Source organism: Bubalus kerabau, chromosome 15 (assembly GCF_029407905.1).
Source record: "Bubalus kerabau isolate K-KA32 ecotype Philippines breed swamp buffalo chromosome 15, PCC_UOA_SB_1v2, whole genome shotgun sequence".
NCBI classification, from domain to species: Eukaryota; Metazoa; Chordata; class Mammalia; order Artiodactyla; family Bovidae; genus Bubalus; species Bubalus kerabau.
In genome coordinates this window covers 17,030,364-17,055,979 of record NC_073638.1, presented here as the reverse complement: position 1 = coordinate 17,055,979, position 25,616 = coordinate 17,030,364, and the positions used below count along the sequence as shown (strand labels likewise).

Sequence of the window (25,616 nt, the reverse complement as noted above, 5' to 3'; positions counted from 1 at the left end):
ATGCCATTCTCCCAAATCTTCCCACCCTCTCCCTCTCCCACAGAGTCCATAAGACTGTTCTATACATCAGTGTCTCTTTTGCTGTCTCGTACACAGGGTTATTGTTACCATCTTTCTAAATCCCAATTCTTTTCTTATCTCCTGGGGAAATTAATGATACATATTTCTAAAGTTTTCTTCTCTCTGCTTTGTTTCTATTTCTTTAGAGTGGCTTTATTTCTGCCTGCTTTAGACTCTCTTTCATGCTTGAGGCTTTCCTTACTGTTTTTGCTATATAGGGCTGCACTCAATATGAAAATTCAGCAGTGGCCACAGGACTGGAAAGGTCAGTTTTCATTCCAATCCCAAAGAAAGGCAATGCCAAAGAATGTTCAAATAACTGCACAGTTGCACTCATCTCACAGACTAGCAAAGTAATGCTCAAAGTTCTCCAAGCTAGGCTTCAACAGTATGTGAATCGTGAACTTCCAGAATTTCAAGCTGGATTTAGAAAAGGCAGAGGAACCAGAGATCAAATTGCCAACATCCGTTGGATCATCGAAAAAGCAAGAGAGTTCCAGAAAAACATCTATGTCTGCTTTATTGACTATGTCAAAGCCTTTGACTGTGTGGATCACAACTGTGGAAAATTCTTCAAGAGATGGGAATACCAGACCACCTTATCTGCCTCCTAAGAAATATATATGCAGGTCAAGAAGCAACAGTTAGAACCGGACATGGAACAACAGACTGGCTCCAAATTGGGAAAGGAGTACGTTAAGGCTCTATATTCTCATCTTGCTTATTTAACTTATATTCAGAGTACATCATGTGAGATGCTGGACTGGATGAAGCACAAGCTGGTATTAAGACTGCCAGGAGAAATATCAATAACCTTAGATATGCAGATGACACCACTCTTATGGCAGAAAGTGAAGAGGAACTAAAGGGCTTCTTGATGAAAGTGAAAGAGGAGAGTGAAAAAGCTGGCTTAAAACTCAGCATTCAAAAAATGAAGATCATGGCATCCGGTCCCAACACTTTTTGGCAAATAGATGAGGAAACAGTGTAAATAGTGACAGACTTTATTTTCTTAGGTTCCAAAATCACTGCAGATGGTGACTGCAGCCATGAAATTAAATGACACTTGCTCCATGGAAGAAAAGCCATGACCAACCTAGACAGCATATTAAAAAGCAGAGACATTACTTTACCAACAAAGTTCTGTCTAGTCAAAGCTCTGGTTTTTCCACTAGTCATGTATGGATGTGAGAGATGGACCATAAAGCAAGCTGAGCACCAAAGAATTGATGCTTTTGAACTGTAGTGTTGGAGAAGACTCTTGAGAGTCCCTTGGACAGCAAAGAGATCAAACCAGTCAATCCTAAAGGAAATCAGTCCTGAATATTCACTGGAAGGACTGATGCTGAAGCTGAAACTCCAATACTTTCGCCACCTGAGGTGAAGAACCGACTCACTGGAAAAGACTCTGATGCTCGGAAAGATTGAAGGCAGGAGGAGAAGGGGACGATAGAGGATGAGATGGTTGGATGGCATCATTGATTCAGTGGACATGAGTTTAATGTGCTCTGGGAGTTGGTGATGGACCGGGAAGTCTATGGGCTCTCAAAGGGTCCACAGGGTCGCAAAGAGTTGGACATGACTGAGCAACTGAACTGAATGATTGATAAGAGGGATGGATCCACAATGCCTGGAGTCTCAAATGGGAAGATCTGAAGGTTGGGGGTGGTGACTTGACAGCTGGTGGCAGGAATCATTTGGAGGCATATTCACTCACGTGTCTAGTAGTGGATGCTGACTATCCATTGGGACCTCCTCTGAGGCTGTCAATCTCGATTACTACATATGGCTCCTCTGTATGTCCTGGATTTCCTCACAATACAAAGGAATCAGATCCCTTAAATGGTGATTCATGCTTCCAAAGGCAGCTCAATCCCTGATCTCCAGATCAAAACTTTTTTTCTTTAAAAAAATTATTTTATTGATATATAGTTGTGTTACAATGTTTTGTTAATTTCTTCTGCGTAGTAAAGTGACTCAGTTATACCTATATGCACATTCTTTATAATATTCTTTTCCATTATGGTTTATCATAGGATATTGAATATAGTTCCCTAGGATATACAGTAAGACCTTGTTGTTTATCATTCTATATATAACAGCTTGCGTCTGCTAACTCCAACCTCATTCCATCCCTTCCCCAATCTCCTGTTCCTTGGCAACCACAAATCTGTTCTCTACGTCCATGGGTTTGTTTTTGTTTCATAGATAGGTTCATTTGTGTCATAATTTAAATTCTACATATACGTGATATGATATTTGTTTTTCTCTGACTTACTTCACTTAGTATGATAATCTCTAGTTGCATTCATGTTACTGCAAATGGCATTATTTCATTCTTTTTTATGGTTGAGTAGTACTGTATTCCATTGTATATATGTACCACATCATCTTTACCCACAAATGAAAGCCTTTCTTAATGTAGCCCTAGAAGTCACATAGTATGAATTCTGCTTATTCTACTGGTCAACCAACTGGTCAGCTCAGTTGGGCTGGGATGACAGGAACACAAAAACCCTACTTCTTAACAGAAGAAGTGTCAAAGAATTTGAGGACATGTTTTTAAGCATCTAACTCAAACATCTGATAATAACTTGGCTCTCTGCAGTGTATTTTACTAAATAAAAAGCCAACTGGAGTAAAAGTTAATTGGAAACTCTAAGAACTAGGCAGGGTTTGCTGATAGTGAGCATGACTGTAGAGTGATATGGCTAGGCTGTTTCATGGGGCAGACCCAGAGGTCAGTGTTTTCAGCTATTTTCTCTTGGGATGTTTTCAGATTTCAGAGAAGGCCTTTGTCAATCTCTTGACTGGCTGCCAAAGTGATAGGAACCAGGTAGGAGGAGCCTGGGTCTCAGTCTTCATCATCACTTTCAGTATGGTTTGCCATTAGCTGTACCTGATTCTCATCAGACCAGAAACCCTTTATTTTCCTCTCTCTGGAAAGTAACCAGGCTTTGCTGAGGAGGGGGCAGGACAGAAGCTGTCTCTTGGAAAATGGGATTTAGGCCTCTAAGAGATTCTTAACATATTTTCAAGCAAACTTGCCAGTTTTGGTCTTATGTTAACCCTCATTTCTGAGATATTTAATGCTGCCAATTCTTGAACCTTTTGGAGAGTCTTATGGAATAAATCAGGTTGCTTCTTACTTTCCATGCCACCTGTTAGGGATCTGCTTTCTTAAGGCCACAAACTCAATCACCATTTAATCTGTTTCCAGCTTTCAAAATGAGATTTTCTTGTCTTGTTTCTGATTTTTATCCTTGTGGGTTTATGCTTTCTTTCAGTTCAGTTCATTTCAGTTGCTCAGTTGTGTCCGACTCTTTGTGACCCCATGAACTGCAGCACGCCAGGCCTCCTTGTCCATCACCAACTCCTGGAGCCTACTCATACTCATGTCCATTGAGTCGATGATGCCATCCAACCATCTCATCCTCTGTCTTAGGATTTTCCTAAGAACTTTCTATTGAGTGGAATTTCAGAAGGGAGTGTAATACATACACTAATTATGTCATCTTTAACTGGATGTCCTGATTAGGCAGATATAAAAGATGACAGAATCCTAGATAATATAAGCACTATTAATTTAGGAATTTAAATAAAATAAATATCTGTTAACTTTTGACTTTATCACATTTTAAAAATGAACCAGGGAACAACACTTTCCTGTGGTAGATTTGGGGTGGAATGATGGGGTCTTAACCATAATTAGAAAGAGTGCAGATCTGGTTACCAACTTAACAGCAGAAAAAAAAAAAAAAAAAGCTAAAAAAAACAAAAGGAGAAGAACTTTGACATTTTCTTGCTAAAAAAGCTTAAGTACAGGCACTCAATGCAATAAGCAATGTTTAAATAGACAGGAGCCTGGAGTGTCCCAGTTCATGGGGTCACAAAGAGTCGGACATGACTTGGTGACTGAACAACAAAAACTACAAAATAACTTAAAAGGCATTTCTTCTCTAAATCGCTTAGGCTGACTTGATGATTTGGCAGATTATCTTTCTATGTTCCTCCAAACCAGGTAACGCCTGGCCTGCAAAGATAATAATGACATATAGTTACATTTTAAGATTCTGCCTTTAAAATTGGACAATAGCATCCCAGGACTCTACTAAACAGTCTTGATCTTTATCTTCTGAAACCTCAGCACAACTGCAACCTCAGGTTCAGGGTCAACAATAATTCCCTCTATTAACACCTACAGTTAGAAGGAACTGCAAACACTTCCCTCTGTAGCAATAATAGTGGTAGCAGTAAAATTAATACCAACAACTCCACCACCATCTGTATCCCCCACTAAACCACCACCTCCTCTTTCTAATGTTCATGGAGCACTAACAATGGGACTAGCTAATAAAAGAAACATTTTATCTTCATCTCATTTTGCATCCATTTTATAGATGAGATGGCTGAGGTTTAGGGGAGGGTAGTAAATGTAGACCTGGAGTCAACTCAGGCTGTTTTCAAAGCCTGTACAGTTAAGTGTCATGCTGGATCAGAGGGAGAAAGACATCCATGATGTCTTTAAGTCAGATGGGAAGTTGATACATTGAATATTAGGTGAGAGGAGGGAACGAGAAAAGATTCATGATGCCTGAAAATATGTTGTTTTGAATGAGAAAACAAAATACAAACGAAAGGAGGAGTTCAACGGCTCCAAAGCAACCTAATCACAAAGATCTCTCAGCTTCAGCCCTTGCTGAGAGTGTTCTCTACAGAAGTCTATGTCAATAATTAAGCAACGAGACACTTACAGAATGTTTGCTGGAAGTGCGATAATGTTGGAGCTTCTGGAGCGATGTTGTAGAAATGAGTTTTTAGTGCTCCACTCACCAGTAGATTATATGCCAGATCAGTTATATTGATGCCCACAATTGCAAATGAGTACCTGTAAAGTACAAGCCACAACACCAACTGTGTGTCACATATGGGAAGTAAGCATCTCAAAAAAATGGTAATTTGATTTTTACATTACTATTAAATTATGAGAATAGCAGATTTCCCTTCCTCACGCCTTATCAAAACTCTGAATCTTATTAATTAGCAGAAAATTTTAATAATGTTTGTCAAGAGAATTGAGAGCTTGTATACTTTAACTTACTAATTCCATTCCCAAATATATGAGAAAAAAACAGAAAATGAAAAAGCTTTATATGCAATGATAGTCATTTATATGGCAAAGATGTGTAAATTATTCACATATCCTAAAGAAGATGATTGGTGAAATAAATTATGGTAATCTCATAGTGTACTACAGCTAGTAAAACTATATTCCTAAAGATGATTTAAGCAGGATATAAAACAATATATAAGGAATAAGCCAAGTTTTATTATATACATTCAAATGTGAACAAAAATACTCTAAGAATCAAATGCTACAAAATATTAATATGGGTATATTAGAGTAATATGACTAGGGTGTTTCTGTTTACTTCTCTATGTTTTTGAAATTTTCTATAATAAATCAAATACTACTTTTAAAAATGAGGAAAAATTAGTATCTTAATACTCAGGGTATATTTTCTAGTTCATTTCCCACATGTCTATTCAAAATTAAGTCAAATGGAGTTCTTAAGTCTTCTCTGGTACTATAAATCCAGCACATAAAAAAGATGTACTCTATTCAGAAATATTTTTGGATGACATGAGGCATTATGAAAAGTGTTCTAAAGTAAAATTTTAACTAATAGCCAGACACTTGATAGAAATCCTTAAAAGCAAACTAGCAAATACAATTCCAAATTATGATTTTTGAAAATCCTTTCCATACAGTTATAACTTTCTAAACCTTGTGACTAGAACATAGGCAAAGTAGTATCATATAATCATATAAGTAAATCCAAAAAATATAAGCAGGTCCTTTTCAAAACTGGATTATTTATTTCCATCAGGACAAGTGGATTTTCATCCTTGCCATTTTTTGCAGTGCTCTTAGGACATTTTTGTTCTGGTTCTGGCTCAGACTGACAACCCGTTATATATGGAGTTCCACACTCACCCAATTGCTTTATCCATCCTTTTCTTCTCCCATTCTGCTTTGCTGAATTTGCTGAATAAATGAGTGAACAAATAAGTAAATATGTAAGATCTGATCTCTAATTAGCACCTGTTCTCTTTTAATGTTTTTTCTTTAAACTGTTGACTAGATGTGGGGATGTCTATAACTCAGTTATCAAACACTAATCAATTTCAATGTTATTAACTAAAAAGCTACAATGCAATTTGTACAGAGCTCAGAAATGGAATTATTTAAAGCCATGGTACTTATCCCTTATTCACTATAGTACAGTAGTGAGAGACAGACCTAAAAGTCAAACATAATCTTTTATATTATCTATTCATTATCAAACAACACTTCCTCCATGAAACCTCACCTGGTATTGCTCTCTCCTCTAGCAAGATGCTACCTCACTTTCTCATGATTCCCCACACTGCACTTCATCTGGTTTTCCCTCATGGTAATTATATTATTTAACCTTATTTGTGATGTCTTATACACAGCAGATTCCAAATAAACATTTACTGATAGTGAAAGAAAGAAAGAAGGAAAGAAAAAAAGGGGGGAGGGAGGGGAGAAGGGAAGGAGAGACACATAAGCTTTAAAAATTCTGTTCCAACGAGTGCTATAGCATTTCCTCTGGCTAAGCTGAGATAACTACCCCATAGCAGACACATTTTAACACACTTTTTATAATCAGAGCTTCTGAACAAGACTATCTGAAGAAATGGTACTATAATAAAGGCATTCTGATAACACTAACTAGCATTCTATTATTCTGTGTACTTTCTTATGCCCCTTCTCACCCACTTCCATACTGCCAACATCTTGTAGGCAGGAACCACCTTGGACTCTTCTTTGTGGCCAATGTGACCTTCATTCAGTGTTTTACACTAAAAATTGTCGTTCTTGGAACTAAATACAATTTTCAAACTAGAGTTATTACAAACATTTAGCTTCCATCTAAGTAAGAGAGAGTTCTTCATAAAACAATGCAAACACTACATCAAAAGACACACATTTTATACACAGCACAAGCCCACAAAAACATGATGCAAAATTGGTGTTTTACTCTAAGTACTTTCTACTCTATAAATGACTGGCTCTACTTCAAAGTAACTGTCTTTAATTCATGTTAAAATAAGCCACTTCTTTTTAAAGTGTAACTGCCAATTATCAGCCAAAGAGGCATCAGGAGATTTTTTATCTTAAACAACTCATACCCAAACTAAAAAGAGTTAGGTGTGAAATTTAAGAAATTTTGTATAAACAAATTTATAAGCAGCTCTTTTCAACAAAGCTTTATAAATTCATAGTGTCTCTGTATTTTGTTAAATTAAATCTATCTGCATTGGAAATGTAAGAAAAGGCCAAATGACCTCCACTCATTTCAATACTTTTAAGTAATGATACTCTATAGGATGTCTGAGCCCAAACAGAAGGAATTCCTCTCTTCAGGAAACATACACACCACAAACAAGCACAAAAACAAACTGTCAAAATTCTCCTCTTAAACTCCAATCTACTTTTATCCCTCAAGTTACTTCAGGATAGATCTTCCCAAGAGCAACAATGTATAATGCTTGCTGAAGGGTATACAGGGAAAACCTTCCTTAGTATTTACTGGCTTCTCCCTGTTCAGCACCTGAAATATTCAGGGTCTGAAAGAATCTAGGGTGATATCACAATGGGTTAATAAATATTTCTTTCAGATACTGGTGAAGGACAGTGGTGATTTCAAGACATTCTGATTTGCATTAAATGACATTTACCATCAATTTGAAGTGGTTAATAGTTGAACTTCATCTAGTCAATTTTATTTGTAGCTTGAGGGACAAAGGATTTGCATGCCCCTCCACCCCACACATTCTAGTCTCTTCTTAAGCGTAAACACACAAACCCTTAATACTTCCTCTCTGATGGCCAACACAGGATATAAAATTATAAAGCTTTTCTTTCAGAATGGTTCATAGACAAAATTAATCCCTCTCCAATAGTTTATTAACAAATATTTTAAGCATATTGCCACTTCCCAAGGACCATGAAGGATTCATGTCTTCTACTTAATGCTTGTCCACAGAATTACAGTGCACACAGACTCCTCAGCCAATTTTAATTATAGAGAGCTCAGAATCTCTACATTAACAGAAACAAGTAATTCAATGTAGTTAAAAAAATAAAATAGCTTGATTTTAGCCACGCAATGTATGAAGAAAGAGTTAAGGGATCTTAGTGTTTTTCTCAAAGTAAATAAAAGATAAACAAAATGAAAATTTAACCTTATAAAAGATTATAATTATAAATTTGGGAAGTATAGTATAATTTAATGAATCTTAGCCATTGAAGCTACAGTCAGTATAAGATAAGAGAGGAGCCCCAAAGTCAATCTATACCACTCATAGATTCTGAGAGTGGTATGATAAAATTTGGGACTTATTTAGTAATCATGAACACTAACAAGGACTCTGTTCATGCTGAGGAGCAAAAAGTGATACAAAAATATGAATACATAATAGAAGAACTCCTTATAATGAGAGTGACTAAAGCATGTATATACTCTTCATAATAATACAATTAGAAATACATTAATAGAAGAGTTAATATTCTTTGCGCAACAAAATTCCCAAATAAAATGTCCATCTCTTGGAGTAGATGGGATCAGAGATATGTGGTAATGTGTTCAGCCTTAGGTGACATTTCAAAATGTTTTTTCAATAGACACGGTTGTAGAAAGACTCTGACATTTTCTATCAGGTCAGTCTAATCTGATTTTTCCTTTACCAAAACGCAGGCCAAATGTAACAAACTATATTATATAGAATGTCGGGAAATGTTTGCTTTTAGAAATTTTTCATGAATTTATATTTCTTGAAAAATTCTTACCCATATTTAGCCTAAAATAAAAGTGAGAAAAAGCAAAAGCAAAGAAAAATACCTTATTTCCTCTTTAGTGATATCCCTTAATGCAATCGGTTAAAAAAATTTAGAAAGTTAAATGAAAACACAATTTACAATCTGGAATTTTATTAAGAAAATAAAAGAGCCTCAGCAATTTCAGACGTTCTCACTTGGTCTCTGACTTCAAGACTTCCATTCTTCCCTCTGTTCCCCCTCTGTGGTCTCTTGTGTTTCACCTCTTTCATACTCTACTTTCTCCTTCCTCTATGCCCATCTACTACTCAGTCTTCCCAGACACCAGGGGTACTACTAATCCCTTCAGGTAAATACATATTTCACTTGAACTGTGCCACTCTACACCCTAAAACCTGTAACAAGTCTGACATTTTAACTTTCCTATTCAGCATTTGTCAAAAGTGCTTGTTTAAAAGAGCTTTAAGCCTCACTTTTGGTGGGTTGACTCTTGAGAATCTCATCAATAGAGCCATATAGGAGATGAAGTTAATTCTACCTAATCTACAAAACCTAATTCACCTTTTATTTTTAATGATTACCTGCATTTGGGGTGAAGAGAATCAGAGAGGACCTGCTGAGCTGCTGCAGCATCTCTTTCTGCAAAATACCTGCAGTTGGAGGGAAAAGAAAACCATAACTCCAGACCTTATGAATACATTCATTTCAATCCAATTTGAGGTCATTTCGGATTCAGAGATGGATACCAACATAAGTGATATCACTTGTTTCAGCTCCTCCAGAGAATGAACAGCTTTTCATAACAGAATTTTCTAAATACAATGAGAATCTAATAGGGTAGTTGTAAAACCCACAAAGTTTTAGGAATGATTCCAGTAGGTCTGAACATTTAATTATGAACTTTACCATTCCCCAGGGAGCCAAAGATATTCTTAATGAGAGTTATAGATTCTTTTGTTTGTTTGCTTTTAATTTATTTTTTAATTGAAGGACAATTGCTTTACAGAAGAGGGTTACAGATTCTTAATAGGAAGGCAGGATGAGGCCCCTCAGAAGGCAGAAAAGGCCTGGATGAAGGCAACATGGTGAGAGGTTCTGACAGCCAAACAGCAGAGAAAGGATGAGACTAGATGAGGTTCAATGTATTTTCTTGGAGAATATTCTTGGGGTAAATTTTGGATGAAAATATCTTACAGAGCATAGAGATGTTAAAATTCTGTTTTGGGGGAAAAGGGGCAATGAATTTCCTAACAAATACAAAAAGCTTACATACCCTCAAAAATATATCATAAAAGTTACTTCATAAAGACAATTATAAAATACAATTAAGTATAGCATATATTATTTGATTTGATGTGTATATAATTTCCTGAATATATCTAAAGGATAAAACAAGCTCTTAAATTTTCTTACAAAAAGTTCAAAGATAGTCAGCAAATTTCATAAACATATCTGTGATTATTAATGAAATTGAGTCTCTTCATGCTTTTGTTGATCATCTAGGTTTCTTCTTTTATAGCCTATCTATTACTATTTCTTGGTCCAGTATATCTAAAAATGCGTTCAAATAAATAAGATGAATAAACCCTCAATTGAGTCTCTTCATACTTTTGTTGATCATCTAGGTTTCTTCTTTTATAGCCTATCTGTTACTATTTCTTGGTCCAGTATATCCAAAAATACATTCAAATAAATAAGACAAATAAACCCTCAGAGCCTAATATACTGGAGATGGATCCTTTATCATGTATATGAATGTCAATCTTGGTTTTCATTTTGTCTATGGTGGCTTATCTTACAGAAAGTTTCACTTTTAACGTCTGAGATCCATTGATTTCTCTTTTACAGCTGTGCTTTTTTGGATTTTGTCTTTAAGAGATCCCTCTTTACTCACATATTTCAAAGATTTTTCTCCTAAAAGTTGTAAATAGTTGTTTTTGACAATCAACTTGTAAACTGAGGCAAGGTAGATATTTATTTTTCAAATAGAATGTCAACTGTCCCAGCTGTACTTATCAAAAGCTCATCCTTTACATACTTATTTGCAACCCCACCTTTACTTTTCTATTCATTCACACATTACATAATAATGTAACATTTAAAACACTTCATAAAAGAATGGGTGACTATTCACACAAAGAACAAACTAGTGGTTACCAGTGGAGAGAGGGAGGAGGGACAAAATCGGGCTAAAGGAGTAAGAGATACAAACTGTTGGGTGTAAGACAAGCTATAAGGATGTATTTTAAAACATGGGGAATGGAAGCAAAATTTTCTAATAACTGTAAATTGAATGTGACCTTTAAAATTGTATAAAATATTTACCATCTTAAAAAAAGGCATGGGTCATTATTAAACTTCTTAAATTTAAAATAAAAGCAAAGATCTAGGGGGAAAATGGGTGTTATTAAAAATGTCAGTTTTTTTCTTTTAAAAACATATCACTACCCTTCCTAGGAACAACCTACAAGGACTCCTTTTTCTTGAAAATGAACGGCTACAAATGACCTAATTTAAGTATGAAAAAAGTAATGAGGACAATTATTAAATCACATAAACATACAAAAACCAGGAGTTAAAATGATAATTTAAAAATATAGAGATAAAGCCAAGAAAAAAAAAAGTTTGATCACTAACAAAGGAACTAAGGCACCAATTCCTCCCTCTGAAAATTGGTAACTTATTTACTTGAGCAGCTAGCCTGCCTCTATTTTAGAGAAACCAAACAACCATATTTAATAAAAGAAACTGTCTTTACAGAATTCCAGCCAAAAACTGTGGGAAGAATAACAAAATTAGAGAAGCATTCTATGTACAATTAATTCGTTCAGTGATGATCACTGGAGGAAATGGTTAAACGGCTAGATGGCAACAGAGCCATCAGGCTGTGATTCCTCTGATTCATCTCAGCATAAAACTGAGAGTGGGGATGCGACACTCTCAACATGAACCTATTCAAGTGTTTCCGAATATCTCTTATTTTCAAGAAATACCGGGATGGGTACAGATGCAAACAGACAAATATAAACTGTGGGACATTTTATAGTACTGGAAAGTTGACCTAGATTCTTGCATGAGTTTAATGACATGATTGGGGGTACAAAAGGAGAGGATAGAGGGGGAGAAATTGCTTGAACTAAAAAAGACCAGAGAGATAATCATTAAGTGCAATGCAAAGATCTTACATGGAACTGGATTATGACAAACCAGCTATAAAAGACATTTTTGAGAGAACTAGGAAATTTGAATATGGTCAGGATATAGATAATACCAAGGAATCATTGTTAATTTTGTTAGGTGTAATAATGTCATTGGGGTTAATGTAAGGTAATATTCATGTCTTCTAAAGCTACATATTGACATATGAGACTGAAACTACAAACAGTATAAGATTTTCATTAACATAATTCTACCAAATACAAAGTGCTGCAAGTATTTCAAAATGTCAATAATTACTAAATCTGGATGATCAGTATAAAGGGGATTCTTTATAATCTTCCCTCTGTTTTTGTATACAACTGAAATTTTTCATAATAAAATAATTAAAATAAATTTGAAACTTGTTTAAAAGAATGCATGAAGTTTGCCAGATAAAAGGAAGATGGTAGTAGTTTTTTAAATTTTATGAACCTGAGTTGAAGTCAGAGGACTTGAATGTTTACTTGGAGTCTTCTGGGAAGTAGCTTCTAGGACTAATAACTCAATTTTGACATTTCTATATAAGGAGGCCAGATATCACTTTAAAGCTCAACCATTCTTCATTTTACTTACTGCAAATTGTACAGTCCCAAAAGTCCCATTCCTCGGAAATCTGTTTTAGGATCATCACCTTGGAAACCAATTTCACACCATTGCTTAGAAATCCGGGATTCCAGTGGAGTATTGGGCTTCAAGAATTTCCATAACTGAAGACAAGGAAAAAATTAGCTTGTTAATATACACACATATAATACTATTTCTTACTGGCTAAAATTTAGTAAACTACACTATTAAGAAGAACTTTGGAAATCTGAATATATGCAAGTATATTACAATTGCAGATCTGATTATCTTTCAATTATCTATGACAATAGCTCTCAAAGTATGACTGAAAGACTCCTTGAGGGAGCCTAAGACATTTCCAGGAAGCCTGGGAAGCAAAACTTATTTTGTAATAGAACTAAGAGGTCAGTTGTCTTTTCACTCTCATCTTCTCATAAATATACAGTGGAATTTTCCAGAGGCTGAATGACATGTGATGATGTCATTGCTCTGCAGGCAATGGAATGTATACTTGTGTATATTTTAGTGTTTTTAATCTTTCTGTTTTAGTTCCTAGTCAGTGATAGGTTTATGTGTATATGTGTGTATCAGTTCAGTTCAGTTCAGTCGCTCAGTCGTGTCCGACTCTTTGCGACCCCAGGAATCGCAGCACGCCAGGCCTCCCTGTCCATCACCAACTCCCGGAGTTCACTCCAACTCACGTCCATCGAGTCAGTGATGCCATCTAGCCATTTCATCCTCTGTCATCCCCTTCTCCTCCTGCCCCCAATCCCTCCCAGCATCAGAGTCTTTTCCAATGAGTCAACTCTTCGCATGAGGTGGCCAAAGTACTGGAGTTTCAGCATCAGCATCATTCCTTCCAAAGAACACCCAGGACCGATCTCCTTTAGAATGGACTGGTTGGATCTCCTTGCAGTCCAAGGGACTCTCAAGAGTCTTCTCCAACACCACAGTTCAAAAGCATCAATTCTTCAGTGCTCAGCTTTCTTCACAGTCCAACTCTCATATCCATACATGATCACTGGAAAAACCATAGCCTTGACTAGATGGACCTCTGTTGGCAAAGTAATGTCTCTGCTTTTGAATATGCTATCTAGGTTGGTCATAACTTTCCTCCCAAGGAGTAAGTGTCTTTTAATTTCATGGCTGCAGTCACCATCTGCAGTGATTTTGGAGCCAAAATAAAGAAAGTCTGCCACTGTTTCCACTGTTTCCCCATCTATTTCCCATGAAGTGACATACACAAAATCTTCTACAAAAGTGTTTTGGAATCTTCAAAAACATGTAAGAGAATAAAGGGAAGGGAAGAAAAGGAATAATTTTGAGGTCATGCATTACTCAAGTCCTCAGAAATGATTAGCTAACTTTATAGCAAAACTATTAGCAGCACTGTTAACAAAAAGAAAGTGAACTGACTTGAGTTTCATTTCTCATCGATAACAGGGACAAGAATAAATAAGCATCATATAGTTGAATAAAGAAAGATGTTCTTGGATTAGAAGAATCAATATGTGAAAATGACTATACTACCCAAAGCAATCTACAGATTCAATGGAATCCCTATCAAATTACTAACGGCATTTTTTCACAGAACTAGATCAAAAAATTTCTCTATTTGTATGGAAACACAAAAGATCCTGAACAGCCAAAGAAACCCTGAGAAAGAAAAATAGAGCTAGAGAAATCAACCTTCCTGAATTCAGACTATACTACAAAGCTAGTCATCAAGGCATATTGTACTGGCACAAAAACAGGCATACAGATGAAGGAAATAAGATAGAAAGCCCAGAGATAAACCCACATATGGGCACCTTAGCTTTGACAAAGGATGCAAGAATATACAATGGAGAAAAGACAGCCTCTTCAATAAGTGGTGCTCGGAAAATGGGACAGCTACATGTAAAAGAATGAAACTAGAACACCTTCTAACACCATACACAAAAATAAACTCAAAATGGGTTAAAGCCTTAAATATAAGGCCAGAAACTCAAAACTCTTAAGAGGAAAACATAGGCAGGACACTCTTTGACACAATTCACAGCAAGATCCTTTTGACCCACGTCCTAGGGTAATGGAAACAAAAACAAAAATAAACTAGCAGGACCTAATTAAACTTAAAAGGTTTGGCAAAGCAAAGAAAACTATAAACAAATGAAAAGACAATCTTCAAAATGGGAGAAAATAATTGCAAGTGAAACAACTGACAAAAGATCAGTCTCCAAACTATACAAGCAGTTTATGCAACACAATATCAGAAAAACAACTCAATCAAAAAATGGGCAGAAGACCTAAACAGACATTCCTCCAAAGAAGACATACAAAATGGTCAACAAACACATGAAAAAATGCTCAATACGCTCATTATTAGAGAAACGCAAATCAAAACCACCATGAGGTATCACCTCACACCCATTAGAATGGTCATCATCACAAAGTCTACAAACAGTAAAACACGAGAGAGAATATAGAAAAAAGGAACCCTCTTGCATTGTTGGTAGGAATGTAAATGGATACAGTCACTATGGATAACAGAATGGAGATTACTCAAAAAACTAGGAATAAAACTACCATATGAACCAGAAATCCCAATACCTGGCATTTACTCTGAGAAAACTATAATTCAAAAAGATGCATGTACCCCAATGTTCACTGCAGCACTATTTACAATAAGTAGGACATGGAAGCAACTTAGATGTTCATGGACAGAAAATGGATAAAGAAATTGTGGTACAATCTATACAATGGAATATTGCTCAGCCATAAAAAGAATGAACTTGGGTCAGTTGTAGTGAGGTGGATGAACCTAGAGCCTGTTATACAAAGTGAAGTAGGTCAGAATGTGGAAAACAAATATCATATATTAATACATATACATGGAATCTAGAAAAATGGTACTGATGAACCTATTTACAGGGCAAGAACAGAGACACAGAAGTAGAGAATGGGCTTGTGGACACAGCTGAGGAAGGAGAGGGTGGTATGGATTGAGAGAGAAGCACTGAAATATATATACTTCCATGTGTAACACACATAGCTAGTGGGAAGTTGCTATAGAACACAGGGAGCTCAGCATGGTGCTCTGTGATGACCTAGAGGGGTATGACGGTGGTGGGGAAGCTCGACAGAGAGAGGATATGTGTACATTTAGTGCTATTTCATGTGGTTGTACAACACTGTAAAGCAATTACACTTCAATTAAAAATAAAAATATATTGTCACCCTGCTTATTTAACTTGTATATAGAGAACATCATGCGAAATGCTGGGCTGGATGAAGCTCAAGCTGGAATCAAGTTTGCTGGGAGAAATATCAATAACCTCAGATATGCAGATGATACAACCTTTATGGCAGAAAGCAAAGAAGAACAAAAGAGTCTCTTGATGAAGGTGAATGAGGAGAGTGAAAAAACTGGCTTAACTCAACATTCAAAAAACTAAGATCATAGAATCCGTTCCCATCACTTCATGGCAAATAGATGGGGGAAAAAGTGAAAATAGTGACAGATTTTATTTTCTTGGGCTCCAAAATCACTGTGGACTGTGACTGCAGCATGAAATTAAAAGATGCTTGCTCCTTGGAAGAAAAGCTATGACGAACCTAGACAGCATATTAAAAAACAGAGACATCACTTCATTGACAAAGATCCATCTAGCCAAAGCTATGGTTTTTCCAGTAGTCATGTTCAGATGTGAGAGCTGGACCAGAAAGAAGGCTGAGCACCGAAGAATTCATGCTTTTGGACTGTAGTCCTAAAGAAGATTCTTGAGAGTCCCTTGGACAGCAAGGGGATTAAACCAGTCAATCCTAAAGGAAATCAAGTCTGAATATTCACTGGAAGGACTGATGCTGAAGCTGAAGCTCCAATACTTTGGCCACCTGATTGCAAGAGTCGATTCATTGAAAAAGACCTTGATGCTGGGAAAGATTGAGGGCAGGAGAAAAGGGTGACAGAGGATGAGATGGTTGGATGGCATCATCAACTCAATGGACATGCATTTGAGCAAACTCTGGGAGATAGTGAAGGACAGGGAAGCTTGGCATGCTGCAGTCCATGGGGTCATAAAAAGTCAGACATGAGTAAGAGACTGAGCAACAAGAAAAAATAAAAAAGAAAGATCAATAACGTTCATGAATAAACCTCAAAAAGATATTATCATTGTTAAGAGTTACCTAAAATAATTTATGATCAATTGCATTTTACTGGACAGATATAAATTCTAGACATTATGCTCTTCACTGCTTAAGAAACTGGTTGTACTTTTTAAACTTCCTATAGAAAAATAAACTCAGAATGTATTATTACTTGAGAGAGTGAGAAAGACTGAGACCCACAACTGTATAAACATGTAATGTTCAAAATATTAGTTCTTTCTAGTAAATGAAGATGGGTATGTAAATTTACTTTTAGGCTAAATTTACTTTTTAGGCTATTAATAATATTTCATGTTATATCTTCATTGTAGACAAGTATAAACAGAAATATAAAATTTCTTGTTCCTATTTAAGACATAATTCACCTTTTAAATTGCTAATTCTATGTTATATGGATTTTAAAGCTTAAAGGGAACTGTATATGTCACATCTGACATAGTATAAAGCAAAGTCCAATGACAGGAAATACTAATAAAAAGAGTTGTAATTCATCAAAGTTCTTTTAGGCATGAATGCAAAATTACTTATTATTCAAATAATACAATATTTTATGTTTTAGCACAACAGGTAAATTCAATCTAAAGGGTGAGAAAAAAATTTCAGAGAAAGGAAAATATATCTATCATGCTTGAAAATAAAATATCAAACTGATATAAGAAATCTCTTTTTAAAAAAAAAATTTAGTTAGTTTTGGCTGTGCTGGTTCTCCATTGCTCGGCAGGCTTTTCTCTAGTTGTGGCAAGCAGGGCTACTCTCTAGTTGCAATGCATAGGCTTTTCATTGCAGTGGCTTCTCTTTTTATGAAGCGTGGGCTCTACTGCTTCAGTAGTTTCAGCACGTGGGCTCAGCAGTTGCCACTCCTGGGCTCTAGAGCACAGGCTCAATAGTTGTGGCAAACAGGCTTAGCTGCTCTGACATATGTGTGATTTTCACAAGTCAGGGATCAAACCAGTGTCTCCTGCATTGGCAGGTGGATTCTCTACTATTGAGCTGCCAGGGAAGTCCCAGAAATCTATTTTTATATTGCCCATATAAGAATTTGTCAGTGCTCTTTATTCATCCAAAGACAAAATGTTGTAATTCACTGGAAGAGTACAAAAAACTGAGAGAAAAGATCTCCTTAAAAAAAAATCCTCTGGGAATTGATTTGGTTACTGCCACAATGAAAACCAACCAAACAAAAACAGATTGTAAAGCTCATCATATTCACTTGAACAATATCTGGAAATAATCTCAAGGCCCTACACAGTTTAAAAATACCTGGTTTGATCAAGTGAGTGGAATAAAATGCCAACAGCAAGCATTTCATTTCTATAGTTAAAGGATAAACTTCCTTCATTCGGAGAATACTTGGTTTGGGAAAGTAAAAGCTTTGAATGATAAAATGTTTTAAAAATAAATTTAAAAAAGAAATTCCATTTTAATAATTCAGTGTATCACAACAGACTAGATTAATGGCTAAAAAGTGTTTTTAATTTCTTAACGTGTCACTTTCATGGAAAATGAAAGTCAATTATGCTAAACCACTTACATGAAGTGCTACTGATTGTACATTTCCTGTAAGAATGCTTGAGTAACTGCCTACTGGATTCTCCTCTGATAGGCTCTTCCCAGAAAAATAACAGGAGGCAGCAGGGTAGCTCTGAAAGGTAAGGTCATTTCTTGCACCTGGAAGCTGACTGAAATCTTAACTAAGGTGGTGGGCCTCTGGTGGGGGGCTTTGATGAGTCTAGCCATCTAAGGCTGTACTACTGGGAGTAGAATTATTACAAAGCCACCTGCCAACTGCAGGAGACAAGGGTTAGAAGGGTCATTCTTATGCAGATGACAAGCTAGAGATGTGAAAGCTGCTTGCTGAGTCAGTCCATCATCCTGTGCTCTGTTTAATTCTCTCCTCTGCATTCAGACTTTATCACAAGCATATTTGAACACTTCTGCCCTGTCTCTGGTCTGCCACAGAACAGAAAGAGCAAGGGCATTTGTCTATTTTTCCACTGAAGAAGAAGCTCTATGATCACACCTTTTAATTTTGGGTTATATTTTTCCTATTAAGTACATAAATCCACCTAAATTTTTGCCTTTACTATTAACTTGGTTAGAAAACACTTAATAAGAATGCCCATTTGAGTAACGCATATGGACAATGCTACATCAATGTAAAGTGATGTTAATCAGTTTTATCCCAGCCTACATTTAAACAACCATAAAAATCAAGGTTTTTTTTTTCTTTTCTTTTTAAAATAATTTTATAATTTTGGGTTTTTAAAATAATTTTATTTATTTGGCTGTTCTGGGACTTCATTGCTGGGCTCTTCCTCTAGTTGTGGTGAGCAGGGGCCATTCTCTAGTTGCAGTACATGGGCTCCTCATTGCAGTCACTTCTCTTGTTACAGAGTGGAGGCTCTAGAAACATGGGCTTCAATAGCTGCAGCACATGGGCTTAGTAGTTGTGGTGCCTGGGCTTAGTTGATCTGTGACATGTGGCATCTTTCTGGGCCAGGGATGGAACCTGTGTCTCCTGCACTGGCAGACAGATTCTTTGCTGAGCCACCAGGGAAGCCTCAGATTTCTTTTTCATAGTTTATAAGGAGAAACACTGATAATGGTCTCCTATGGTCTCCTATGTTTATATGGAGAAGGCAATGGCACCCCACTCCAGTACTCTTGCCTGGAAAATCCCATGGACGGAGGAGCTTGGTAGGCTGCAGTCCATGGGGTCGCGAAGAGTCGGACACGACTGAGTGACTTCACTTTCACTTTTCGCTTTCATGCATTGGAGAAGGAAATGGCAGCCCACTCCAATGTTCTTGCCTGGAGAATCCCAGGGACAGTGGAGCCTGATGGGCTGCCGTCTATGGGGTCGCACAGAGTCGGACACGACTGAAGCGACTTAGCAGCAGCATGTTTATATAAATGAAAGCAATTAAATAATTTGGCAGTATATCACTCAAGCCTCTAAACCAAGGGTCAGCAAATTTTGTCTGCAAAGGGTTAGACAGCAAATATCTTAAGACTTTGTTGGCCATAAGTTCACTGCCACAACTACTTGATTTTTTCAACGGGATACAAAAGCAGCCATAGACAACACATCAATGAATGAGCATGGATGGGTTCCTATAAAACCTTACTTAGAAAAATGGGTGGCAGGCCAGATTTTGACCTGCAAGTTTTGGTGTGCTTACTTTAGCTCTAAACAATTTTGTGAAGTAGATAATAATGATATTATTATCCATCTTAAAGATGAAGAAACCTAAGCTCAATAAGTTAAACATAAACCATAGGCCAGCCACTGGAAATAACAAATGTGAACAAGACATAGTTTCTCCCTTGAGAGAGAGCCTAGCGCAGGAATTAAAAGCCCTTTCTAACTATGTGAAAAATGAGAATAATATCAATTTTCTTCATCTGCAAAATGAGGATAATACCAATATTGGTTATTGTGACAATTAGATGGAATAATGCTATAAAACCTTTACTTTAACAATTGACACATATTAAACACTCAAGGAACATCTTATTATTGATTTTATTATTATCAGCTATGGAATTTTAATTAACTGAAGAAGACAATAAAGATCCTATGCCTAAACTTGCTAGAGAAGATTTCAAAACTCAATGAACAACATTTTAAAAAAATGAGCCAGATTCTACTCTGAGAGTAATGGGTAACATGGTACCACAGTTGGATGGAATGGCTTAATCTGGGTCATGGTGAATGACAGAGTATGGGGGAGCTGTACATAATAGGATAAAGGAGAAATAGCTTAAAGAAATAAACTGGAAAGGGTCCAAAATGCATGTGAAGATGCATTCTGGTTTTCTTCTACCAGACACCGAAAACCTGAAGTTTGTAATTGGAGAATACAATGAAAATAATCCCTCCAGTGGTATTTTAGAAGATGGAAGGGAGAAGGCTAATGGTTAGTGGCAGAATTAAAAGGCTATTCTAATAGCTCAAGTTGGAAATGATGGCTAAAATAAGGCAGTGGGAACAGGACTCATTTGAGAGGTATTTTAGAGACACGTGAGAGCTGGACTGTGAAGAAAGCTGAGTGCTGAAGAATTGATGCTTTTGAACTGTGGTGTTGGAGAAGACTCTTGTGAGTCCCTTGGGCTGCAAGGAGATCCAACAAGTCCATTCTGAAGGAGATCAGCCCTGGGATTTCTTTGGAAGGAATGATGCTAAAGCTGAAACTCCAGTACTTTAGCTACCTCATGCGAAGAGTTGACTCATTGGAAAAGACTCCGATGCTGGGAGGGATTGGGGGCAGGAGAAGAAGGCGACGACAGAGGATGAGATGGCTAGATGGCATCACTGACTCGATGGATGTGAGTCTGAGTGAACTCTGGGAGATGGTGATGGACAGGGAGGCCTGGTGTGCTGCGATTCACGGGGTCACAAAGAGTCGGACACGACTGAGTGACTGAACTGAACTGAACTTAGAGACACTCTATGGATAAGATTTAGTGTCTTTTGAAGATGTAGAGCACCTCCCAAATTAGATTACAAGCCATTTCAGGGTAGAAAATATGTCTTTCCTCAAGGTGCCTATTATAGAGGGAGACAGCCATAGCTTTGTAATTCACTAGCTGTGTGAATCGGAGACTTGACTAACATACTTTAGTTTGCTTATCTCTGAAGTAATGAAAACCAAGATTGGGCAAGATGGCAAAGTAGAAAGATTCTGAGCTCACTTCCTACTACAGGCACATCAAAATCACAACTATTTACAGAATAATCATCAATGAAAAAGACCAAAATCTACCAGAAAAAAAATCTTCTACAACTGAAGATTAACAGAAGGAATAACAAGACAGGTAGGAGGGGTGGAGTTGAAATATAGTCATGTCCCACACTCCAGGTGGGTGATCCACAAATGGGAGAATAATTAGAAATGCAGAGGTTCCCTCCAAGGAGTGAGAGGTCTAAGTCTCACATCAGACTCCCCAGCCTGGGGGTCTTGTGCTGGGAAGATGAGCCCCCAGAGTATCTGACTTTGAGAGTCAGTGGGGTTTTTCTTTCTAAATTACCAAAGGGCTGGGGGAAATAGAGACTTCACCCTTAAAGGGCACACACAAAATCTCACATGCAGTGGGCCTGAGGGAATAAGCATTAATTTGATAGGCACCTGGGTCAGACCTACCTGCTGATCTTGCAGAGTCTTCTAGGGCGGCAGAAGGCAACTGCAGCTCACCCTGAGAACACTATGGCTACCATTTTGAGGAGTTCATTCTACCACATGGACAATGGTACTGGCAAGCACCATTGTAGACCCAGGACCCAGCCCTGCTCTGGCCCAAAACACTGTAGGCACCAGCACTTGGACATCTCAGGCCAAGCAACTAACTGGATGGGGACAGAGCCCCACCCACCAGCAGACTAGGTGACCTTATGACATTTTAAACCCAGAGTTGCTTCTGGAATATGGCCCTTCCAATCAGAGAACCAAGAATCCAGCTCCATCAATTACCAGGCGGACATCAGTCTAAGAATCACCTGGGTTCTGGCCCTGCTCTCTAGGGAACCTTTTCTAGCCTCTAGAGCAGCCTCACCCACCAGGGAGCAGATAACAGTCACAAGCCTACATACATGGCCTATCTACCAGTAGGCCAGGCCCTGCACTGGGACCAGCTAGGCGCTGGCCCCAGCTATTAGCAGGCTAACAATACAAGCTTTGGGATGCTCCAGACCCTACACCCAACTGTATCAGGAACTGACTCCATCCACTAGCAATCTGACACCAGCTCCGGGACCCCCTGGGTCCTGTAGCCAGATCCCTAGATCTGCACTCCACCCACCAGTGTGCCAGCACTGGCCTCAGGCTACCCAGGATTCTGCAGCAGCTGCCTCCTGAGCTGGTCCTACCGACCAGCAGGCAGCAGCCCCCACACAAAGCAGGGTCTGGCAACCAACAGGATCGGTGACTAACAACGGGATCGGTGACTGCCATACTGCCCACATAATCAGCCCATCACAACAGAAGAACCCATGCAGTTCTCACAGGGGGAATCCCTAAAACATAAAGCTCAGGTAAAGAGAGGGAAGTTTACTGCTGGAACACATAGGACATCTCCTACAAAAAGCCACTACTCCAAGTTTGGGAAATATAATCAACCTACTAGATCATAAAAATTTAAAAAAAGCAGGATATGGTTTCAAGATGGTGATGTACAAGAACGTGTGCTCACCTCCTTCTGCAAAAGAACCAAAATCACAACTAAATGCTGAGCAACCATCAAAAGGAAGATGCTGGAACCCACCAAAAGAAGCACCCTATGTATAACGACAAAGGAGAAGCCACATGAGATGGTAGGAGAGGCACAATTACAATAAAATCAAATTCCATACTAGTGTAGTGGTGACCCACAAATTGGAGAACAATTATACCACAGAAGTTTTCCCACTGTTGCAAAAGGTTCTGAGTCCCACGTCAGGCTTCCCAACCTGGGGGTAGAGCAAAGGGAATAGGACTGCTCAGGAAATCTGACCTTGAAGGCCAATGTGGATTTGACTGCAGGACTTCCACAGGACTAGGGGAAACAGAGACTCTACTCTTAGAGTGCACACACAAAGTCTTGTGCGCATCAGAGTCCAGGGAAAAGGAGCAGTGAACAAGGGAGACAGAACCAGATCTATCTGCTAGTGTTGGAGGGTCTCCTGAAGAGGTGTAGGGGTGGCTGTGGTTTACTGTGGGTACAAGGGCACTGGTAGCAGAAGTTCTAGGAAATACTCATTGGTGTAAGCCCTCTTAGAGGCCACCATTTGCCCCACCATAGAGCCTCTGGCTCCAGGGCTGGGTTGCCTCAGTCCAAACAACTGACAGAAAAGGAGTGCAGGCCCACCCATCAGCAGATTAAAGTTTTACTGAGCACAGTCCTGCCCACCAGAGAAAGATACAGTTCTACTAGTCACCAGTCCCTCCCACTGATAAGCTTGCACAAGCCTCTTAGATTGCCTTGTCAACCAGAGGGCAGACAGAAGCATAAAGAACTGAAATCCTGCAGCATCCAGAAAGAAAACTACAATCACAGAAAGTTAAACAAAATGAAAAGGCAGAAGGTTATGTTCCAGAGGAAAGAAAAAGATGAAATCCCAGAAAAACAACTAACTGAAGTAGAGACAGGCAATCTTTCAGAAAAAGAATTCAGAATAATGCTAGTGAAGATGATACAGGATGTTGGGGGAAAATGGAGGCAAAGATTTAGAAGATGCAAGAAATGGTTAACAAAGATATAGAAGAGAGTCCGAGGCAGGACAAACCCAAGGAGAAACACACTGAGACACAGAGTAATCAAACTGACAAAAATTAAAGACAAAGATAAAATCTTCAAAGCAACAAGGGAACAACTACACATAACATACAAGGGGACTCTCATAAAGTTATCAGCTGATTTCTCAGGAAAAACTCTGCAAGACAGAAAGGAGTGGCACAAAATATTTAAAGGGATGAAAGGGAAGAACTGACAACCAAGAATACTCTACCCAGAAGGCTCTCATTCAGATTTGATGGAGAAATCAAAAGGTTCACAGACAAGCAAAAGCTAAGAGAACCACCCGATCAACTATGCAACAAAAGGAACTTCTCTAGGTGGGAAAGAGACTAGCAATTTACAAAACCAAACAAACAAACAGACAAAAAGCCATGTAAATAGATGAACTGTTATAGCACAACTTTATGGGAACAGCAAACCTCCAAACTACAATAGATACACACAGAAAACACAACACCCAAACACAACACCAAAGATGGTCATCACAAGAGAAGAAAATAAAAGAGGAAGGGAAAAAAGAGACCTATAAAAACAAACCCAAAACAATTAAGAAAACTGATATAGGAATACACATATCAATAATTACCTTAAATGTAAATGGGTTAAATGTGCCAATAAAAAGACACAGACTGGCTGGGTGGATACAGACCCCCATATATGCTGTCTACAGGAGACCCACCTCAGATGTAGGGATATATACAGACTGAAAGTGATGCGTTGGAAGAAAGTATTCCATGCAAAAGAAAATCAAAGGAAAGTTAGAGTAGCAATACTTGTATCAGACAAAATAGAATTTAAAACAAAGACTGTTATAAGAGACAAAGAAGGATGCTACATAATGATCAAGCTGCCGCTGCTGCCGCTAAGTCACTTCAGTCCTGTCCGACTCTGTCTGACCCCATAGACAGCAGCCCACCAGGCTCTCCAGTCCCTGGGATTCTCCAGGCAAGAATACTGGAGTGGGTTGCCATTGCCTTCTCCGATAATGATCAAGGGACCAGTACAAAAAGGAGATATAACAGTTGTAAATATGTATGCATCCAATATAGGAGGCACTTCAATATGTAAAGCAAATACTAACAACCATAAAGGGAGAAATCAACAGTAGCAAAATCATAGTGGGGGGCTTAACACTCTGCTTTCATCAACAAACATATCATCTAGACAGAAAATCATAAGGAAATAGGCCTTAAATGACATATTAGAGCAGATGGACTTAGTTGATATTCATAGAGCATTCCATTCAAAAGCAGCCGAATATACATTACTCTCATGAGCGATGGGACATATTCCAGGATTAACCACATGCTAGGCCACAAGGTCAGCCTTAAAAATGTAAGAAAATTGAAGTCATATCCAGCATCTTTTCTAATCAGAATGCTACGAGATTAGCAATAAACTACAAGAAAAACTACAATAAACACAAACACATGGAGGCCAGTAATATAAAAGTAAAAACCAATGGATCACTGAAGAAATCAGAGAAAATCAAAAAACACCT

At 37.8% G+C, this 25,616-nt stretch overlaps 1 protein-coding gene across 5 annotated transcripts in view; it reads right to left on the bottom strand.

The window, feature by feature from the left end:
• ELMOD1 (ELMO domain containing 1) overlaps positions 1-25,616 on the bottom strand; it is an 85,399-nt gene that overhangs the window by 8,729 nt on the left and 51,054 nt on the right. For all 5 annotated transcript variants that reach the window (XM_055547778.1, XM_055547780.1, XM_055547781.1 and 2 more), the window contains 4 exons: positions 12,701-12,834; positions 9,511-9,579; positions 6,059-6,109; positions 4,815-4,948 (listed from right to left, as the gene is read on the bottom strand). In XM_055547778.1, the coding sequence (XP_055403753.1) occupies positions 4,815-4,948; positions 6,059-6,109; positions 9,511-9,579; positions 12,701-12,834 (388 nt within the window). The remainder of the gene's footprint in view (positions 1-4,814; positions 4,949-6,058; positions 6,110-9,510; positions 9,580-12,700; positions 12,835-25,616) is intronic.